Genomic DNA, 22422 nt, shown 5'->3' with positions numbered 1-22422 from the left:
TGGCCTTGGTGCCCCACATTTTGGCCGTGATGCCCCAATAAATTTGTATTTATCAAAAGGCCAAAGTGGCCTTGCCCTAAAAATGACTTAATTCCAGGCCTGTAATCGTGTATTTCCTCTCCTGTTTCTGTCCTCGGAGGGGCCAGTTGCAGTGTGCTGCTTTTTTATGTGCTGCTGCCTCCATTGGCTGATCATCTCTGCTGACGTAAGATATAAGTTATGAGCGAAAATATGCACCACACAGCCAGAAAAAGAACCTCTTAAGCAGGGCAAGTAAGAATTTAGATGGGGCAAGTAGATTTGAGAAGGCAAGTAGGAAAAAACCTTAACGTCGGACCCTGCTACTACATTATAAGATATTTTTATATATTTAACAGGAGAGTGTTTTTTAACATGTTCAATAAATGCTGTTCCAAACATGTTCAATAAATGCTGTTCCAAATTCAAAGACATAATCGTGTAAATAATCGTGATTTCAATATTGACCAAAATAATCGTGATTATGATTTTTTCCATAATCGAGCAGCCCTAAGATGTACGCTCACACAGACACAGTTTAACTTAGGCTACACAAGTTACAACACATCCCATTTACTGTTACAACAAGCCCCAGGCCCAGGCTGATAATATAAACTGTCTGCAACATTTCTCCTGCATTGTTCAAAAGCCTACTCAATTACGAGCGCTGCTAAGCTAAAAGCTAATGATTAAGCTCAGGGTTTAGTGATAGAGAGGACAGGACAAGAGCAGTCAGTGGCGGAGCGGCTCGTAGCTAATGGCTACCTGTCTGTAGGCTCTCCACCTGTCAGTGAGACAAACATGAAAGACGTGCAGTCTAACCAACGAGGAGCGGTCATTACGCGCGACTATTACGCACGGTTGTGAGGTGCGCAGCAGCAGATCTCACAGCACACTGTTTATAAACCACTTTACCAGTTTAATTGCAGGAAATATTTAGTTTTAGTTTAGTTAGTATAGACATTCACTCTGCCTGTTGGAGAGATAGAGAGAAGATTAAAGCGTCAAATTGCGGTAAAAGATGCTGTATAAAAGACAGGCTGCAACTTTTTTTCCTTGTCCCCCCCTGGAATTATTCTCTAAAATTTTGCTGTTTATTGTCCCCCCCCAACTATGAAATGGGATTTTCACCCCTGCTTTCAACCTTTTGTTGAACAAAAAGCGCCATCTAGTGGGCTCATAAAATAAAATGCTTCATGAGGCTTCATTTGGCCATCACTAGCTGTCACCCCTCGCTCCTCCACAGCACAGGCCTCTCATCCAAATGCGGTCACTTCTTTCTCCAAAAACAAGATGGTGACGAATGAAATGCCAAACTCAAGGCCTCAAAACAAGAGTCCACATACCAATGGGTGATGTCACAATAGCTACGTCCATTATTTGTACAGCCTATGCGATTGAGTCACTTCTGGCGCCAGCCTCAATCAGCCATTCAAAAAACTGCTGCTTTGGCACTTCCGTGTTGGCTTCATCTTTCAGACCCAGAGGTTTCAGTTTGGTTACCACAAACCAATAGGGGTGGGAATCGCCAGGGCCCAGTATTTCAAAGTTATCTGATAGGATTATCCTGGCCGGATTGGATTAAATCCTGATCTGATCTGAAAACTGGGTATTTCAACACAGATCAAGAGGATCCTGATCCTGAGGATCAAGATTCAGCTCTGGTAATCCAATCCTCCCTTTAATCCAGATAAAGGCTGCATTTGGGTGTTTCAAAAGTTAAGGCAGAGATCTGGATCAATTTGATACCAAATTTCAGGATTATTTGGATCCCACCTCAGAGGTGGATTTGACAAAGCCTCAGCTCCACTTCTCCTAGATATTGATACTCAAGATGTTCATTACACTTCATCTAAATTAGTGTTTTAGTTGTAAGTAATTTCAAGCATAGAAAAATATTGTTTGGCCATACTTCCTGAAACTGCTGTAAATAAGAGTAACAAATACAGACCTATTTCTCAACGTCTAGTTTCACCTAACATTATAACCTGTTTGTACCAAAACATCCAACATATGTTTGTGGTCAGACAAAGGCAAGGAAATGCAGTGCAAAGCAAATTTATTTGTATAGCACATTTTCTTTACATAGAGTGCAAGAAACAACACAGGGATTAACATAATAAGCACATGGCAATTCAAACAGAGTACTAAAAAAGCAATTAGAAACAAATGATATGTGTGCACTTGCATTTTTCCAATGTTACATCACATCTTTGAGGGGGGAAAAGTAATAGCTCAACTATGTCCTGAAAAAACATTGCTGTATGTCTCAATTTAAATCACATTTAAGCACTTTAAATGTATATTTTCATGCTTCTGATTTAATGAAGATAAATTTTACTTAATTCAGACATGCTTGAAAATGCACCTTTAAAATCCCTGGGAAGTGCTTGACTGTGATTTTATAACATGCAGCAATGTATTTCAGGAAGTGGTTGTGTGTACAAACTGATTATTTTACTTCATCAAATCAGATGCTATAGTGCTATATGTTTAGTGGGAGCCTTCTACAAAAGGGGATACATTTCCAGGGATTTCCAGCATTCGACCTGTTGTCTTCATTAGCAGTGGCATTGCTGAGTGGTCCATGGGTGTGAGTGTATTCTGAAAGTAGAAGTAGAGTGTGTATGAGCATATCTTTATCATTGTCAGGAATCGACAATAGCCAGAGAAATTGTTTAAGTAACGTTACAGAAAAGCATATCACCAGCATTACTGTAGCATAGCCAAACTCAATCCTCTGACACTTTTGAATGAACCGCATCATTCATACTAGTACTGTGTATTTTTCCTATACTGAAGCAGTCTGCTCTGCACACAAAAATAAAAAGGTCTGCTGTGTTGGCAATAATGTAACGTTAAACTCGGAACAGGTTGATGTTTAAAGAGTTGATATATGATGTACTTCTGATTAATTACCTTTTAAATTAAACCGTAGACCGCAAAATACATCAACAAAGCCAGTTACCTCGCTAGCCTGCTAGCTACTTAACATGCAAGTCAATGGAGCCGCGTTAGCTACCGTTAGCATGACCTCGGCTCAATTAGAGATTGGTACGCCCACGTTTTAAGTAGGTGACAATTCAAATAGCTGGCTCACATGAGATGGTGAGTGGCCTTCGTATGGTCTTAAAAACACTACACATTAGACAACGGTATACTTACATTTTGATGCAAAAGCTGTGCTACCAACTGCTCCTTTCGTGAAGTACTCCGCCGTGGAGACAGAGCACAGCGGGTCATAATCTGAAAGCCATGCCCCCAAAGGGGAAACGTTTCAGATCCGGGGGCGGAGTTTTGGAGATTTGGAAATCCGTATCCAGTCAGATTGGGATCAAAGGGATCCACCCTGCCAGTGTTTTGAAATACCCAGATAAAGTCAGCAGGATCACCTTGATCCCTGACTGAGAAAAGGAGGATTTCATTATCCGGATTATTCTGATCCGGATTACAAGTTTTGAAATACTGGGCCCAAAAGATCCACATACGATATTATCAAGATACTTAAAGGGATAGTGCACTCAAAAGTGAAAATTCAGCCATTATCTACTCACCCATATGCCGAGGGAGGCTCTGGTGAAGTTTTAGAGTCCTCACAACACTTGCAGAGATCCAAGGGGAGAGGAGGTAGCAACACAACTCCACCTAATGGAGGCTGACGGCGCCCCAGATTCAAACGTCCAGAAACACATAATTGAAACCACAAAATATCTCCATACTGCTCGTCCGTAGTGATCCAAGTGTCCTGAAGCCCCGACATAAAAAGTTGTTTGGAAAAACCTCATTTGAACTCTGTTTTTAGCCTCATTGTAGCCTGTAGCTCTGACTGCCTCTCTGGACACTGCACTCACGTGTAAAGGCTAAAAACAGAGCTCAAATGACGTTTTTCCAAACAACTTTTTATGTCGGGGCTTCAGGACACTTGGATCACTACGGACGAGCAGTATGGAGATATTTTGTGGTTTCAATTATGTGTTTCTGGACGTTTGAATCTGGGGCACCGTCAGCCTCCATTAGGTGGAGTTGTGTTGCTACCTCCTCTCCCCTTGGATCTCTGCAAGTGATGTGAGGACTCTAAAACTTCACCTGAGCCTCCCTCGGCATATGGGTGAGTAGATAATGGCTGAATTTTCACTTTTGGGTGCACTATAAGTGCACTTTAAGTCATGATACAATATTACTGCAATTTTAGATATGCTGCAATATGGTGACTACTGCGATATATTGTGATTTACTTTTCCCACTATAAATTTTGTCCCCAAAGGAAAACTTCGTCAATATCTGTTTTATCTAATAAGGTTAAAGTTTTCAGTCTGATTCATCTCACTTCAACCATTTTTTTGTAGCAGCAAAATGTATGTAAATGTGAGACGTTTATGTCGCTCACGGTGGTGTGCAGGGGACGATCGGTTGAATTTGCAGAAAAGTTGCGGTGATTGGACGGAATTTCAAGGTTACAGAGAATTCACTGGAATGTGTTGAATAAATAGTTGCAGTTGTGGCATTGCGACATCTTGGAGGAGCTGAATCATTCTGAAATGACGAATTCTCACAAGATGCTCTTCGTTTGTCTCAAACACAATGGCTCCAAGGTTAAATACACTGAACTTGAAAATGTTCAGACCCTGGCTTTATTCAAACACAGTCTTGAATCAAAAGCCCCTCCTACAGACAAATTCTTTCTGTGTGTTTATAAATTTAAATAAAGACAGCTTGTTTTTTAAACTAATTAATTTGCTTCCTTGCCGTTCGCTACATAATTAAAATTTCTCTGAGGTTTTTTTGAAAATATTGACGAAGGTTTTTTGTGTCGAGCCAGAAGTGTTTTCTGTCTCATTTATGTGAAGCAGCGGCAGTTTGCTACCGGAGGCCCTCTATTCATTATTTGTTCACCACTCAGTCAAAGAATTCAATTAAGACTATTTGATTACACTGTGGAATCCCATCTCGTTACAGATCACCATCAGTGCCGACGGGCAAAGACGGAAACTCAGCCATTTGTTGTGGTCAGTTATCGGAGGTTTCTGTGCAGAGCCCTGGTGTTATGTTCACATGATTTAATCAGGGCCATGTGTAATGGGTCATAGCAGCAGTGTGGCACTTGTCAAATCGGAGGCTGTAGACTCATCACTCACATTTGCCCTGCTGCCTTTAGATGGCTGCAGGGATTTAAAGGGACAGTTCACCCCAAAATCAAAAATACACGTTCACTCTTACCTGTGTGCATCTCCTGCTGGCTCACCCAGAACCACGGATGTTGAGCACTGTGAGCCGTGTGCCATCTATTTCCGTTATATTAGAGAGACGGCAGACATCTCTATGACTGATATCTCCAACACTTGGCAACTCACACCAAAACAATGTAGAGTGATAAATTGCCCCACAGGTAGGAGGGAAAATATGTATTTTTGATTTCTGAAATTAGTACTATCCTCATCAGTCCCACTCATCTCTTTAAGTCTTTAGTTTGCTCTTGTTGACAGAATAAAGAAATGAATAAGAGCCAGACGTGGCTCCCCTTTTCCCGTAACCATTACCCAACTGGCCACCAACACTGTTAGATGTTGATATGTGGTTGAATTCAGGCTGTGACATCGGGTGACCAAAATTCAGTGTCGGGACGTATAGCGCCTTTCTGTACTTTCAACCACTCAAAGCGCTTTTTACACTATGGGTCACATTCACCCATTCACACACATTCCTACACTGGTGGCCGAGGCTACCACCTGCTAGTGACAGCCAAATGAAGCCTCATGAAGCATTTTCTTTATTTTCTGAGCCCACTAGATGGTGCTCATGGTTTAAAGAGAGAAGCTCAAAGAATGGCAATTCAGTGTGCTTTCAACCTTTTGTTGAACAAAAAGCGCCATCTAGTGGGCTCATAAAATAAAGAAAATGCTTCATGAGGCTTCATGAGGCCATCACTACCACTTGCTACTCAGTTTTTAACACACTCACACACCGATGGAACAGCCATCAGGAGCAGGTTGAGGTTCAGTGTCTTGCCCAAGGATGCTTCAACATCAGGACTGGAGGAGCCGGGCATCAACCCGCTCTACCTCCTGAGCCACAGCTGCTGTTGGTGTAATGGCAACGTCAATTTGATTTAGAATACTGGCGACAAATTACATTGATATTTTGTTGGTTTCAAGTTCTGTTGTTGAGTATGTGTGACACGTCTAATGCCAGTGTCACCCTGACGTAGGAGAAAGACATTCAGTTGTGAGGTATAGAGAAAAAAACGTAACGTCTGCAAAACATCATAATGTTAACGTCCACACAACATGAAATTCTAACATCGTTAGACATTTAAAATACAGTCAACCCAGTTTTCATCCCAACCAAAATTAAACGTCTGTCTGACTAAAGAGTCCAACGTATTTCTGGCATCATACCAGTGTCCGGGTTCAGCTGGGTTCATCAGAGATAAAAGTTGTCCAAGAGCGTTAAATGCTTTCACACACAGCAGCATAAGAAAAGATGTGGAAATTGATCAGACAGAGGAGATCAATTAATCAGGAATCAGCGAGTTTGGGACAGATGATTCAATCACTTGTGATTATTAAGCTTTAAATGGATTTCATGATCACTGTAGCCTTAAAGAATATTTCACCTGTGAAATGAACGTTTGTATATCAGTTACTCACTGCGTGTTAAGCTGATGTCACGAAGAAAACGTCCGTCCACATTGAACCAAGAATCCAAAAAAGGCAAACCCTCTTCATGATGGTGACCACGCTCAACAACAGCAAAACTACATCAAAACATCCGTTTACAAACTCGAGCAGTGTAATCCAAGTATCATTTTCCAACCGTATGCTCAGAACTTCCCAAACTGCATATTTGCTTAAACATTGGGATGAAAACACTTCAGTACAAACAGTCTCATGCAGCGCCAAGTACTGTGTCTGGGAACTTGCTTACGTTTAAGCTCTGCTCAAACACACACGTCCCCAAGCACACTCAGGGCGCTCTGCTCGTAGGCGGAAGTGTTTTATAATGTAATGTTTTAGAGAAAATACACCTGTTTGGGAAGCACCGAGCAAACAACTGGATAGGTGAGACTTTGATTATTCTGCTCGAGTTGTGTGAGAGTTTGTAATCAGATACTGTGATGTAGTTTTGCTGTTGTTAAAGCGAAGCTCCCCAGTGACGTCAGTTCATCAAGAATGTTTCGCTTTTTTGGATTTTTTTTTGTTCATCTTGGAGGCACGCCACAAGATGAAAAACATTTTCTTCACAAATTCAATATAACAATTGATTGTTTTCCGAATGAAGTGTTCTTCAGGGGAGCAGGGTGATGGTCCGATTGATTACTGTACACCAACTTTTTGCTTTGCACTCACATCTCCACTTTGTTCAGGTCTTGTTTTATTTTCCCAGACATTAAATTTCACCACTGGTTCCATGATTATTCTCTCCCTAATAAAGTGTATGCTTTTATCCAAGCACAATGCCATAACTTAATTGAAGTTATAGTTTGATAGCAGTGCGTTATCTTTCTGCTCAGGTATATGGCTCCGGAGGTCCTGGACGACTCCATAAACATGAAACACTTTGAGTCTTTCAAGCGAGCTGACATCTACGCCATGGGCCTGGTCTTTTGGGAGATCGCCAGCCGCTGCTCTATGGGAGGTGAGGATCATATGAGAGTTGATCGTGGAAATATTTACACACAAGTATCTGCATAGATTGTGGGAAGATGCATAATCAGATACACAGGTGAAAACATGTAGCATGAAAACACCTCAGTGTATTTTGACCTCATCTTTCTGTCAGGCATCCACGAGGACTACCAGCTGCCCTACTACGACCTGGTCCAGTCAGATCCATCAGTGGAGGAGATGAGGAAGGTTGTGTGTGAGCAGAAGCTTCGGCCTAACATTCCCAACCGCTGGCAGAGCTGTGAGGTAGGACGCACGTCAATGTCTCAGTCTCTTGTCAAGGATGTTTGATGTTTACAGGGACAGAGCAGGATTCTTTCTCCCCCATGATGGTATCAGTGGTGAGACTGTAGGCTCCAGTCCACACATCACAGAGAAAATGAAACACAAGTCTGAACCTCGAAGCCTCGGAGTCCTTCTCAATAACACCGCTCAATCACATGATACACACAGGCGGGCGCGCTCATTCCCACAGTCCCCAGAGAGGAAGCAACCACTCAGCCTGGAGGAGGAGAAAGTGTGTGTGTGACTCTCGTGTGGTCTCTGGTTTCAGTTTTAACAGTAAAGTACTCTCACACATACACAGGCACACGCACTTGTGGTCGTGGTTTGTTTACCGTGGGAGTCATTATAGTTTAATCTTATTCAGGGACATTTAAGCAGCAGCGCTGTGTGAAGGCGGATCCATGAGCATAATGTTTGGAGTCTCTGCAGAGCCTTTATTCGATTATTTTAATGAAAGCTTTGATTTCATTTTACTAAAAATAGCAAATCTGATTCTACTTTTTGCTGCATTTTGTTGTAGTTACTGTTTTTATGCCTCCGCACAGCAATAGCAGTGGCTGGAGTATTATGTTTTTGACTTGTCTGTCTCATTCTGGCACAAACAATTTGGCAAGAAAGTCCACTTGGACTCAAGGATGAACTGAACTAGTTTTAGGTGGTCAAAGGTCAACGTCACCGTGACCTTGCATCTGTCTTCTTTGTAACGTGATGTCTTAAGAACAAATTGGGGGAAGTTCCTCAAACTTGGCACAAACGTTCTCTTGGGCTCAGCGATGAATTGCCTAGACTTTGGTGATCATAGGTCAAAGGTCCAGGTTGCAAAGACTGTGTCTGTCTCATTCTTGGGAATGCAATAGCTCAAGAACACCTTGAAGGAATATTTTCAAATTTGGCACTAAGGTTGCAGCGGTATACCGGTTTCAGGGTGTACCGTGATATGCAAACTGACAGTTATCATACCGTGTACTGTACATTTGTTTATTTACAGTATTGGGGAGAGAGAGATTCTTGCCTATACATTTTCAAAAAGGAGACTTTTTATGCATACCTCCATTTTATCTATTTATAAGGGTCTTACAGTAGTGAAAAGGCGATTTTATTTTTATTTATTTATTTTTTTATTTTATTTTTTTCCTGAGATGGCTATCGTACTGGCAAAATCTCATGCCCTATTTGGCACAAATATCCAGTTAGACTCAAGGATGAACTGATCAGATGTTATTGATCAAAAGTCTAGGTTCTAGTTCTTTTAAAAGCATTATCACAAGAACACCTTGAGGGAATTTCCTCAAATTTGGCACAAACGTCCACTTGGATTTAGCTATAAATTATTCTAATTTGGTGGACAAGAGTCAAAGGTCCAGGTTCCTGTGACCTTGTCCGTCTTATTCTTTTGAACGCGATGTGTCAAGAACTTGAGGGAATATTTTCAAATTAAATTTCTGATGGATATCATACCGTATACATTTTTTTATCTGCAATATTGGGGATAAAATGCAACTGGACGGAGATTCTCACCTTAAAATTAGCTTCTTTTTTTTTTTTTTTTTTTTTTTTAAAAAGGGACATTTCTTACGCACACCTCCATTTAGGAAAAAGTGGTTTAACCTAAAATAACCCCTCCGCTTTCATTCCTTTATGGGTCATTTTGACTGATACTAATTCTGTTATACCATGATATTGTGATACCGTGAAACTGCAATTTTGTTGAGACAGATATCATCCCAGGAAAATCTAATACTGTTGCAACCCTATTTGGCATAAACATCCAGTTAACGTCAAGGATGAACTGATTAGATTTTGTTTGTCACAGGTCAAAGTTTAAGGTTGCCGTGACCTTCTCTGTCTCATTCTTTTAAACGCAATATCTCAAGAACACGTTGAGGGAATTCCCTCAAGTTTGGCACAAACGCCCACTTGGATTCAACGATGAACTGATTAGAATTTGGTGACCAAAGTTCAAGGTCAGTGTGACCTCATACGACATGTTTGTGGCCATAGATAGCCAAGATTTCACACAAATTTCTATTAGGATACAATGATGAAGTGGGGATATCACTGTGACATCATAAAACACTTTTATGATCATTATTCAACGTTGTAACTCAGGAGCAGAAGGGCAGACACTTGGTCAGATACTGAATTGGTGACTCTAATCTTGAATCTGTGCCGATTGTATGGACCTTCTGTGCTGTCGGTGGGGAGACGTGTAGTATCCATGTTTTCACAGACATGGATGTAAACTGCAACTCGATGGGTTCGTGATCTGTAATTCCAGTCTCATTCAGTTTGTATTTTCCTACAAGCCGTTTTTTGAACCACATGTAGGCTTACCACAGACACACGGAGGAAGTGATTGTTTCATCGTGAGGATGAGCTTGTGGCTGATGGTTAAACACTGTTTGATCGGGTCCAATGTAGGTGAGCACTAGCAGAGAAGTAACCTCAGCTCTGCTCTTAAGCTATTCTCAAAACGAGCCAGTGTTTAACTGCCAAAAATCACACATCTCCACTCATTGCAACTGTTGTTAATCTGTAAACAAATACACAATAGCTGGATATCCTAGTGCCTCTAATCATGTGCATCACCTCAGGCCAGTCTCTCTGATTTTCTTTTAATGACCCTTTTTTCTCTCTCCTCTGTGGACTCGGCACGTGCAGGAAGTTATTTTCATTGTTATATAATCACACAACTCACTTCATTTGTCTGCTTGCACTGTTGCTGTTGTTAGCACTGCACTGCTAGCCACTAGCATTTTGGCTCAGCTACTTCCATTTTTGCTCATAACGTCTAAGGTAAGAGCCGTATTCAAATACAACCAAGACTGTGACGAAATGTTGCACAGTGCAAGGTGTAAAATAATTTCAGTATCCACCCTGTTGTTTGGATCTGCTCCAGAATTTAATGGGTTCTTTCATGGCTCATGCTACATGCTAAAACGGGCCAATAGTCTTTCTGTAATCCTGCTGATAAATTACAACACACAAACTGAGCTGAATACGTACTCTCCTTGGCGAAGGGAAAAATCCAAACCATAGATATGTATTTAACTTTATGGTCATAATGCGACATTGGACATTTTCCTGACGGTGAGTTTCTGCTGCTGTCAGTTCGCTGCACATCTACCACTGTGAAGCTGAAGAGTGAGTGAGTGAAAATTTATATATGGTTGTACTTTAGATTTGCAAATTAAACATGAGAAAATCTTTAAAAAATGATTGATCCGAAAGCACAAATTAGTGCTCCCACTCCGCACATATAAAACCTCTCTTGTATTTATGTCCAGTCGCACTACATGTTTGTGTAATTTGTTGTCCACACAAGTACTACAACTAAGTAAAGCATGATAGCAGATCCAGCTGCAGCTCCAGTCAGTTTGCTCAGAGTCCGACCGGACCACACAGTCACCACCTCTCTGCTGTTCTTTGTAAACAGACTCTGTTATGAGCAGCCAACTCTGCTGCCCACACATGTCTTAAAGCTGGGTGTAAACGTTGGAACGGATCAGCGCAGTCCTCATCACGCTACATCAGCACTCACATTCTGCTGTATATTTTGACCTCGGCCACCTTTTGTCTGACAGCACCCAGACGGCTGTGATGTTTGTGATCTTGGATGAGTCTGTCTTCTTTTATGGACTCAAATCTTTGTTTGTCTTCCATTTTAATGCAGAAGCCTTGTTTGTACCAATCATGAATCTTCACCTCTGACCCACTGAAGGTCCTGGAGAGCGCTCTCACTGAGCATATTGATTTTAAACTGCACCTGTGGCTTGTTTCTCTGCCCAGGTAGTTTCTGTGTACGCTCAGCATCATCATGAATGTGTGGTGTAACTGTTTGAATGAAACCAGTGGAGGGTTCGTTCCTCTCCCTGTTTCATCTGCTCCATCTCGGTGAAATCTGATGTTCAGGGTCAGTATTTGTCCCTCTGGCTTTAAATTCTCTGTGAATATATCATCAGAGAGTTTCTTTTATAACTCTGAAAAGCTGCAGAACAATACTGAGGTTTTCATCTAAACTGCATTGCATTGATCAAGGACCAAAAACAAATACATCATCAGTGTGCTCTAAATCTGAAAGGCGGATTGTCTGTCCAAATGTTCCTACGACCATCCATCCATTCATCCATCTGTCCCTTTCTTGTGAACGCGATAGCTCAAGAACGCCTTGAAAGAATTTCCTTAAATTTGGCACAAACGTTCACATGGACTCAATGAGGCACTGATTAGATATGGGTGGTCAAAGGTAAAGGTCACTGGTATCTCAAGAACACCTTGAGAAAATTTTTTTAAATTTGGCACGAATGTCCACTTGGACTCTGCAATGAACTGACTTTAATGAACTAGCTTTTGATGGTCAAAGGTCAAGGGCACCGTGGCCTTGCATCTCTCATCCTTGTGAATGGAATTTCAACAACACTGTGGGGGAATTTCTTCAATTTTGGCACAAATATCCACTTCAAGTCAAGGATGAACACTGATTAGAATTTGGTTGTCGAAGGTCAAGGTCAGTGTGACCTCGTCCATGGCTTTCTTGTGAACGCAGTATCTTAGGAACACCTTAAGGGAATTTCTTCAATTTTGTTAGAAATGTTGTCTTGGACTGAACAATGAACCGATTAGATTTTGGTGGTCATTGGTCAAAAGTCAAGGTCACTGTGACATCATTTGTGTCATTGTCATTAACATCATATTTCAAGAACAACTCAAGGGATTTTTTTAATGTGGTACAAATGTCAAATTGGACTCAACAACTCACTCTCGTGAATGAATACTTTAAGGACAGTTTTAGGGAATTAATTCACATTTGGAACAACCATCCACTTTGAGTCAGGGATTAACTAATTAGTATTTGGCAGTGATGGCCAAATGAAGCCTCATGAAGCATTTTCTTTATTTTCTGAGCCCACTAGATGGCGCTTTTTGTTCCAGAAAAGGTTGAAAGCACACAGAATTGCCATTCTTCGAGCCTCTCTCTTTAAACCATGAGTTCCATCTAGTGGGCTCAGAAAATAAAGACAGTGCTTCATGAAGCTTCATTTGGCCGTCACTAGTATTTGGTTTTCAAAGGTCAAGAAATTTCTTAAAATTTGGCACCATGAGGCAGTATAATTCTAGCTTTCTTTCTAGTTTATTAACTTATCTCCCTCAAACTTACACCCTCATAACTCAGTCAAATCGGAACAAACCATTAACCACAGACCACAGCACTGATACACATCCAGACAGACAAACAGGTTTAACAAGCTGAAACTAGACAGTTCCTGCAGGTGCAGAAACCAGCCCCGCTCAGTCTATTATTAGCAATAAATGCATGATGAAGAGTGCTGGTGTGACACTCTTCCTCCCTCCGAATATCTGACCCCAGAACCCCCAGAATTTGCCATTTTATAGTTTGCCTTGTCATTTCGTTAAATCGCTATTAGCTGTAGCGCTGTGCTAATGCACTCTGTCAGTTAACTTGTTTTTGCTGTGTATTGTTTGTTGATAAAAACAGCAACTGTGACCTTTGGCAAGAAAAACTGTCTTAATGAGCTGCCAGACTTTGGCAAGGATGTAGAGGAAGTATAACCAGTGCCTGTCATGTAAAGTAATTCTAACAGCGTGTACCAAATGTTTTAGTATTTTAACAAGGATGAACTCGGTGAAGTGCAGACAGCACCAACACTTTATAATCTCTACACACAGACTTTCACTGTCGGCTCGTACTGGCGACACTGTTAGTGTTCATCAAGCAGTTGAGTAACAGACAAACACAAACTGCTGCGTGCTGGAGGAAATAATAAGTATGTGTATTAACAATATCAATAGGTGTTGTTGATGTTTTTCTAATGTTTAGTTTTCCTCAACTATGTAGGAGTCAAATTAAACTGTACACACTAAAGCATAAACACAGATGCTCATCTGCTGTTCCTGATTAATTGTATGTTTCACTCTCTCTATTTTCTATTCTTATACTGTGCAGCCACTTTTACAAATCAACAGCAACAACTGAAATGTTCCTTTATGGGTCCTTGTGACTATGGCTTCATTATAATACACCCCTTGCCCCTGACACTTAGCCCCTACCCCTCCATGGTGTTAGGGCTACATGACCCTCTTAACGGGGCGGTGACCTCCAAACTGAGCTTTTTGAGAAATCATTCATAAGATGGCTGCACAAGCAATAAAAGAAACCCACAAGAAATTTATATTTATACCTCCGCGCCGTGGCCTGAGGCATTATGTTTTAGGGTCGTCCGTACCTCCGTAGGTTTGTCCGTCCTATTATAGTAAATGTAGTATCTCAAAAAAGCCTTGAGGGAATTTTTTTCAAATTCGGCACAACTGTCCATTTGAACTCAGTAATGAAGTGTTACAATTTTGGTGGTTGTAGGTCAAAGATCAAGGTCACTGTGACCTCATCTGTCTCATTCTTCTGAATGCTTTATTTTAGAATACCGTGAGGGATTTCTTTATATTCTGTACATCCACTTGGAATCAGTGATGAACTCTTTAGAATTTGGTGGCCAAAGGTCAAGGTCACTGTGACCTTGCATCTGTCTCATTCTGGATATTTCATGAATGCTGCGAAGGAAATTCCTCAAATTTGGCACAATCGTCCACTTGGATAAAGCAATGAACTCATTAGAATTTGGCGGTAAAAGGTCAAGGTCACTGTGACCTCACAAAGCTGGTTTAGCGGAAAAAAACTCAAGAATTCATACACTAATTATGACAAAGAAATGTCTAATAGAATAAAGTTATGAAGTGAATAAATTTCCTATCCAAAAGGTCAAAGGTCAGCTCCACTGTAACATCATGATGATCTGCAAAAACATTTTTCTGACTATCACTTAACATCATATCTCAGGAACAGAAGAGGAGACATTTGGTCAGATGTTAAATTGGTGACACTAATCTTGGGTGTCCACCTTGAAACGCAGCTGATTGCACAGATCTGTGTGTGAAGCATCCATGTTTTCTCAGACATGGATGTAACCGTACCTTAAAGTTGGCTGGTGTGTGGAGGTTTACAGCTTATCTTGGTTTAATGTAGTTTAGTGTATCATGGTTTGTGTCGCAACATTGTGAGATTTTCACCGAACAACCGTCTCAGAAAATATTGCGATTTTGCGGTATCACGGTATTTAAGAATGTATATTATCATCAGTCAGATTGATCCTTAAACGAATGAGAACAGAGCGGGTATTGATGCTTGAACAAACGTTTTATCACTATAATTGAAACTTGAAACTATTTTGTTGATGGAAGTTTGTGTAAGAAGTCTGACCTTTGAAAATAACTAAAATAAAGGGGAGATTCTTTGTGAAGTTGCTTTTTTTTAAAAAAAATATATCGTACATAAGCAAATGTACATGGTATGATAACCGTCAATTTTTATATCACGGTATACCTTGAAATTTATATATCGCTGCAACCGTAATCATGGTCCTTTTCTTTATAACGTGTAACAAATAGAAACACTATTAGGAAGCTGATATCTTGGTAGCTAACTAGCTAGCTCACTAACGTTACATTGTAATTGCTGATTTCTGTCTGACAGTCCCCCATTTTGACATATTTCCATATTGCATTCCCACCTCTGATGGCATATGACGCCCAAAATTTAACTTAAGTCCAGAAGCGAAGTTGCTGCACTTGTTACTGTTCCTCTAGTATCATCAGTTGTGTGAGTTGCTAATGTTTGCCACTGACTTGCTAATGAAGTGGTGTTCTTTTTATTTGATGACAAGGTTGATCGATTTATATCGAGAAACTTAAATTGTGAACGAATTACAGTTTATGTCACCATCAGATAAAGGTCAGATGTCATTGTGATGGCACCATTGTTACCACCATCGTGTCTGTTACGTATACGCCATTGACAACTACTGATGACATATCAGGGTCTTGACCGGTTGTCCCATTTCATAGGGAAGATTTCAACCACTTCCGCTTATAGAGCTGTTTCAAGGGGCAAAGGAGCACTTGGAAATTAGCGGTAGGGGTAAAAATAAGAAATTGGATTGGGTCTTAATACAATCAAATGAGACTCCATGGGGTCAAAAGTGGAGCGTATTTGAGGATTCTTGACAGGCGCCCTGGTGCAGGAACCCATCATTTAGAGTCAAGTCTTGTAGAGGTGTTAGTCTGGGTTGCTGTTCGAGGCGTGGTAGTCCCAGAAGGGATTGTTTGTCAGCTGGCACACCATTCCACCAACTAGCCTGTAAATCAGAATGGCAGGTTAAAGTAAATAAAGCCACATCTGAAAGCACTGGAATCTGAAAGCCTTGACATAAGAAATGAGCTCCAGCTAGCTCGGCTGAAGGAGACAGTGGTAATGTGAAGTGTGTGTGTGTGTGTGTGTGTGTGTGTGTGTGGCAGATTGCAGTGTAAAGTTGGCACTAATCCACCTGATGAATGGAGGACTGGAATGTGTTGGCTGTCTTAATGAGCTCTGTAGGAAGTTCCGTAGAGGGAGCACCAGCATCTCAGCAGACAGACGCTGTGAGAGACTGAGGCGGAGACACACACACAGAGACATGTTGACTCATACATACCAGATGCTGTTTACAGCCCCGCCAAGGGAGACGTGGAGGAATTAGTGTAAACTCTGGAGGCTCCAACACTATTTCAAAGCTTATTTGCAAATTTAGTTGTAAGTCACCACCTAAGTGAAGCATTAGAAAAGACTCGGATTGTCGGTCGGATTCATTTTCCAGAACATACAAAATCAAACCATGCAGTGATGCAGTAAGAATAACTAGAAAAAGACAGATGCATATTTGGCTGTTTGGACCACGTTTGGAAGCAGGTAGAGGTGTCAGGAAACAACAGCTGATAAATAACTGATGAAATGATTTTATCTTCAACAATTTCATACCTTGGAAGTATTTAGTCTCTTATATCAGAGATCTTGTATCTTGAGCCACAAGATTCTAGTCCTCTTCATTTAAAACAGCAATTTATTAAAACCTCCGAAAGACAATCGAAACAATTCAACAAATCAGCAAAAGTATGTCAAAGGTAAGTTGCATCTCACCACAAATGTCCTGGTTTTAATGCTGACGGTACAGGCCAAACTAAACGCTACTAAATTTCCAGACCAAGTGAACACCAAGAGGATCCCACAACCTTTTTATTTTCTAAAAGTCCATGGTACATGCAGGCAGTCCAAAAGTGCATCCAAGGCACTGACTGGAGTTAAAAATCCGTTCTTGACAGATAAACCAAGTTGTTTTTTGTTTTGTTTTTTGTGACTATTTGCCCTATCCATGAAGAGCACCTGATTTTTGTTTTTTAACAATTTACTACACAGTGCAGCACTCACTATTTTTTCTTAACACTCTCCTCTTTTACATGAGAGTTATTTGTGGACAACACATAGTAAATACTGGGACATAAAGAAACACTTCCCATCAGCAGATATTAACCTTGTCTACACAGTGGTCTAAAAGCTTATTCAGTCTATTATTTTATTTAACAGGGGCCACGCACAACACAACTGTTGCGCCAGAGTTTTATCTATGTAGCTATACACAGAATAACCAATTCCCGGATGGAAGATGGAGCCAAGATAGTAATTAGAGGATTGTTTAATTCTGTGGGACCTAGGAAAAGCAGCTGCTGTTCTGGTGACAGCTAATGAGGATCCAATAAACACGCAAATCCAGTTCAGCGAAACCAGGACAGACGATTAGCTTAATTACAAATGCGCAAAGCGGAATCTCATAAATGTTAGGACACTAAAAGATAAGATAGGATAAGGTAATCCCAGAGTGAAATTTGCAACCTCTCAGCAGCAAAGGGACAGTGCAAACAGGAAGTACCAGTAGAGGCAATTGTAAATGGACTGCACTTGTGACGCGCTTTTCGCATCTTCCGACCACTCAAAGTCATAATTCACTCGTTCACACACTGGTGGCTGAGGCTACCGTACATGGCGCTACTCGGTAACAATTCACACGCACTCATACAATGATGGAACAGCCATCAGGAGTAATTTGGGGATTAGTGTCTTGCCCAGGTATACTTCAAGATGAAATATGATGAAGATGAGGATGCAAGATGAAGATGTTTAGTGGACAATGCTGTCTACCTCCTGAGCCACAGTCACCACAATGAAAGACAGGAAACTGATATGTACTGTACCTTTAAGGAAGCATGTAGATTTCAAATAACATGGGTCCAAGAATTGAGCCTTGGGGAACCCCACAGATCATTTGTTTCTGGAGCAATTTGGGGTTCAGTATCTTGACCAAGGATACTTCGACATGCAGACTGGAGGAGCCGGGGATCAATCCATAGACAGTCCGATTAGTAGTGATGGCCAAATGAAGCCTCATGAAGCATTGTCTTTATTTTCTGAGCCCACTAGATGGCGCTCATGGTTTAAGGAGAGAGGCTCAAAGAATGGCAATTCAGTGTGCTTTCAATACTTTGTTGAACAAAAAGCGCCATCTAGTGGACTCATGAAATAAAGAAGATGCTTCATGAGGCTTCATTTGGCCATCACTACCGATTAGTGGACTACCTGCTCTACCTCCTGACTCCAGGTTTAGTCAAGCTTTGCTCAAATACAGAAATAAAAAGTTTTAATTCCACATTAAACAAGTCCACAGCCACAGTCTTGTTGTTACATACAGCAACAGAGAAGTGTATTCCCCATGACATCAGACTGAGCCAACAGCATGTTGTAATTAAGTCATATGAACTCGTGTCTTCTCTCTCCTCTGCAGGCCTTGCGGGTGATGGCGAAGATAATGAGGGAGTGTTGGTATGCCAACAGTGCCGCCCGACTCACCGCTCTCCGAATCAAGAAAACCCTGTCTCAGCTCAGCCAACAGGAAGGAATCAAGATGTAGACACAGCTACCAAACACACACACACACACACATGCACACACACCTCTGACTGGCATCCATATCGTTAGCATTACAGCATTACTATCTTCATTATTATTCATCGACTGTTCCTCCCCTTTGGGTTGAAGGGAAGCGAAGACTCCCCCCCCCCTTGTGCTCTTTTTATTTTCTCATCCCATTTCATTCATCAACAAACTGCTGAGTCCTGCACATGAAACTGAGGAACCGTGTGTGTATGTGTGTGTCTCACTGGGCTGCCACACACACATGAATGGCTGGATGGATCTAATGAGGGATGGTTGTGCCTGAAGGGGATAACAGAGGCATTAAAGGAAGCCTCCCCTCATTATCCTCCATCTTCCTTTACTACATTCAACACATGAAGTCTCTGAAAGACCCATCGGGGCGATTGGTGTCCATCTCAACTCCCGCCTCCACCACTCATTACATCAGCAACCAATAAGAGCTCAGACCCCTCAGGTAGAGATAAGGCCAGCCAGGCAGCTGGGAATCACCTGGGAGGCCTCTGAGCTGCCGGATCATCTTCACCATCACCCGCTCATTTGTATATTAGCATTTCATTCTTGTCTTCAGAGTGTTAAGCTACTCTTCAGTAGGGCTGCAAGTTGCTCATTTACATCTCTAAATAATGATTTGAATCATGGAAAATCTCCGACCATTGGAGTCACTAAAATGTGTTTAAAAAATCCAAATGGAACTTTTGGATTGATCCAAGCCATGTGATCTGTCAGTACATAGTTTATTGAATGTAACTATGTGCACCGCCCCACACTCACTTACAGTGAGGGGTGTACTCACATGCAGTTTAATATCAACATGTAGAACATTTCCATACCAGTTAACCTGTTTGTCATGTCTTTGACAAGCAGGCGTTTTTCTTGGGAAGTACATTTTCCATTTTGCTAATGTGCGCTGCACATTTGGTTCAACATGCTTTTGAAATACACAGAACAGTGGAGAGATTTTTCTCGCAGATTCACCTGAAGCAATTGTTTATCTTGGCCACTGGTCTACTGCTAGAGAAGGGAACAGCAGAAAAAAGCTCTGACATTTACCGGCTGTCAGAATCCTCTTAATCTCCGAGCTGACAGTGACTCGGCCATCATCAAAAGTATTTCAGAGATTCGACAAAGAAAACTGATGTGAAGCTGTTTGCAGTCCTACTCTGGAGTTGTGTTACAGTAGCATTGGGAACTGAAGCTTGGACCTGGGGGTCATGGGACAGTCTGTAAGCCGCCCTGTGGGGTCCAGACAAACAACGGCTTCATCTGTTCTTCGTCTAGTCAAGTTGTGAGCAGAACCTCTCATCTCTGCAACAATTTTGCACCTGTTTTTTTTTTTGTTTTTTTTTTTTTCATTTGTTACTGTTGTGTGTCCCCGTCTCCCTCCGTACGGTCAGGGAGGCGGACAGGTCAGTTTAATTTATTGTGTTTTTTAAATTTTCTTTCTGGTGGCAGGGGATCTTTTTTGCAAGACTAAACTGGACATGATGACCTCATTCATTTTTGGCGAACATGCTGCAACATATGCAATATACAGTAGATAAATGTGTCTATTTTCTATACTCTGCTCTGCTAAACCACAAACAGCAAGAACTACAACACCAACAACAATCAGCTGCCACCATGCCTTCCAAGCCAGCTGTTACCGGAAAGTGCCAGTGCTTTAACAACCCAACTCCTCTCATGTCGGCTGCTGTGGAGTGTTTGCTCTCACGTGTATGCAGCTCTGTGCGCGTGTGTGTCAAGAGGAGGCCTGCGGGAGCCATGCCGAGCATACAGCAAGCTCGTACTATGCACACCCAAGAAGTAAGGACGGGAAGCAAGGAGGGACACACACCGCCTACACAGCACCCACAACCCAGCCGACTCTCTGGTGCCATTTTGTCAAACCCTTCCCCCCTCACCACCTGAGCACCCAGCCACCTCAGCAACAACTCATCGTACAGCTTCTCCTCCCAGTGGACTGAGTCTGGAAACTGAGCTCCAGCACCTCAAAGTGTGTTTAGTTGGAAAAACGATGCCACAAACGCTCACGGCGGCTTTGGAAACAAAAAAAAAAAAAAAAGACACAAAGACTTTTAAGCATTACTGATGTTGCCCTATAAATGTAAACTCTTGGATTTCTGATTTTCGTTCTTTTCACGTGTTTTGCGCCGTTGACAGCGCAGCAGCGTAAAATCAACCTTTCAAGCGTTTTCTTCTTTGTAGGATAATCAACAATGAGGTACATTCATTTAAATATAGCAAACGGAGATTTACTAAGCCATAGATTTTCCAGGTTGTGTATTATTTTTTTCCTTTTTTTTGTGGCAAGGTCTTTTTCTACTAGAATGTACATTTACGAAAAACAGAAGACGAAAAAACATGCGTAAAAAAGACAATATTGTCATTTCAGCTTAGCAAGCCTTAAGGGACCAACGCATAAGAGTCATGATCTGCTCTTATTATTTTCTTTATTTGTTTGTAATTACATATATATATATATATATATATATATATATATATATATATATATATATATATATCCATGTATATATATTTGATTACAATGATGTCTATCTAAAGGACAAAAAAAAATATATGTAGCACCTGATTTAACACTTTGTTTCAGTCAAGTGTTCGTCCTGTTGCTGAAATTGCCATACATCTAAACCCATTTGATCTTATTTTACAGATTTGCTTGTGTCCACTGAAAGCACTTGTCAACACAAGTCCAAAAACAAATCCATTATTAGATTCAGTTTAAACGCAAGTGTAAAACCGTCAATAATGAACACATCCAGTAAATTCGACCTGCCAGACAGTGATTTGCTCAAAGAAATCCCACAGAGTCTCTTGATTGTTCAGCAATAAGTGCACTTCTGAACCACTGCGGGGTTTACCTGTGTGGCAATTTGGATGTCGATGAGTCCGTCTGTCTCCATTGTTTTTCTTTATGGATACATAATGTATTGATGTGCTGCTACTTAGTTGTCCACCTCGCTTTCCGAGTGGAGGTGAGAGCTGCCGTTGGATGTAAATACCCTCAGATTGCCTGAATCTGATCATTCTGTGCCATGTTGCTCCGACACAAATCCAGCCCATAGTCACGTTGTAGGCAGTCCTCTCAAAGATCTGCTGAAGTGTGTGTAAGAGTTGTCGTCAGCCGTGGAAGTGCAGGGGTCCGCCCCGCCACCCACTGCAGCAGCTGCTGAGTTCTGATCAGTGCTGATCAGTTCAGTGAGAATGGGAAACCGCAGCTTCATGGACCATGGTTGAAAACCACTGTGCCAACCTGTTGATGAGCATGGGCGTAGCTTGTTCTCTCTGCTTCGATGCCCACTCATTAAACACAGTTGGAAATGCATTGATACATATTTCCCTCGACTAGAAGCTCAAATGTAGAGGAGGGGGGGGAGCAAAGACATCCAAGTTTTGAAGGGTTGTGATGTGTAAGAAGCTGCTGCCCTTACAGTAACTGATTGTGTAAAAACAGGTGGATAAATTCATACAAACGTCACGTAAAACCAAAAACCAGAGTAGCAGTGATGATGCACCTCTTGCAAGGCAACGATTACCAGTCAGAGGAAGCTCAGTGCTCGTTAC

At 41.4% G+C, this 22422-nt stretch overlaps 1 protein-coding gene across 1 annotated transcript in view; it reads left to right on the top strand.

Moving 5' to 3' along the window:
• Positions 1-19244, top strand: part of tgfbr1b (transforming growth factor, beta receptor 1 b) — a 90491-nt gene extending 71247 nt beyond the window's left edge. Inside the window, exons 7-9 of the mRNA XM_033639338.2 lie at positions 7529-7653; positions 7798-7928; positions 18689-19244. Coding sequence (XP_033495229.1) covers positions 7529-7653; positions 7798-7928; positions 18689-18814 — 382 coding nt within the window. The 3' untranslated portion in view covers positions 18815-19244. The remainder of the gene's footprint in view (positions 1-7528; positions 7654-7797; positions 7929-18688) is intronic.
• The last annotated feature ends 3178 nt before the right edge of the window (positions 19245-22422 follow it).

Source organism: Epinephelus lanceolatus, chromosome 20 (genome assembly GCF_041903045.1).
Source record: "Epinephelus lanceolatus isolate andai-2023 chromosome 20, ASM4190304v1, whole genome shotgun sequence".
NCBI classification, from domain to species: domain Eukaryota; kingdom Metazoa; phylum Chordata; class Actinopteri; order Perciformes; family Serranidae; genus Epinephelus; species Epinephelus lanceolatus.
This window is presented reverse-complemented; position numbering and strand designations above follow the sequence as displayed.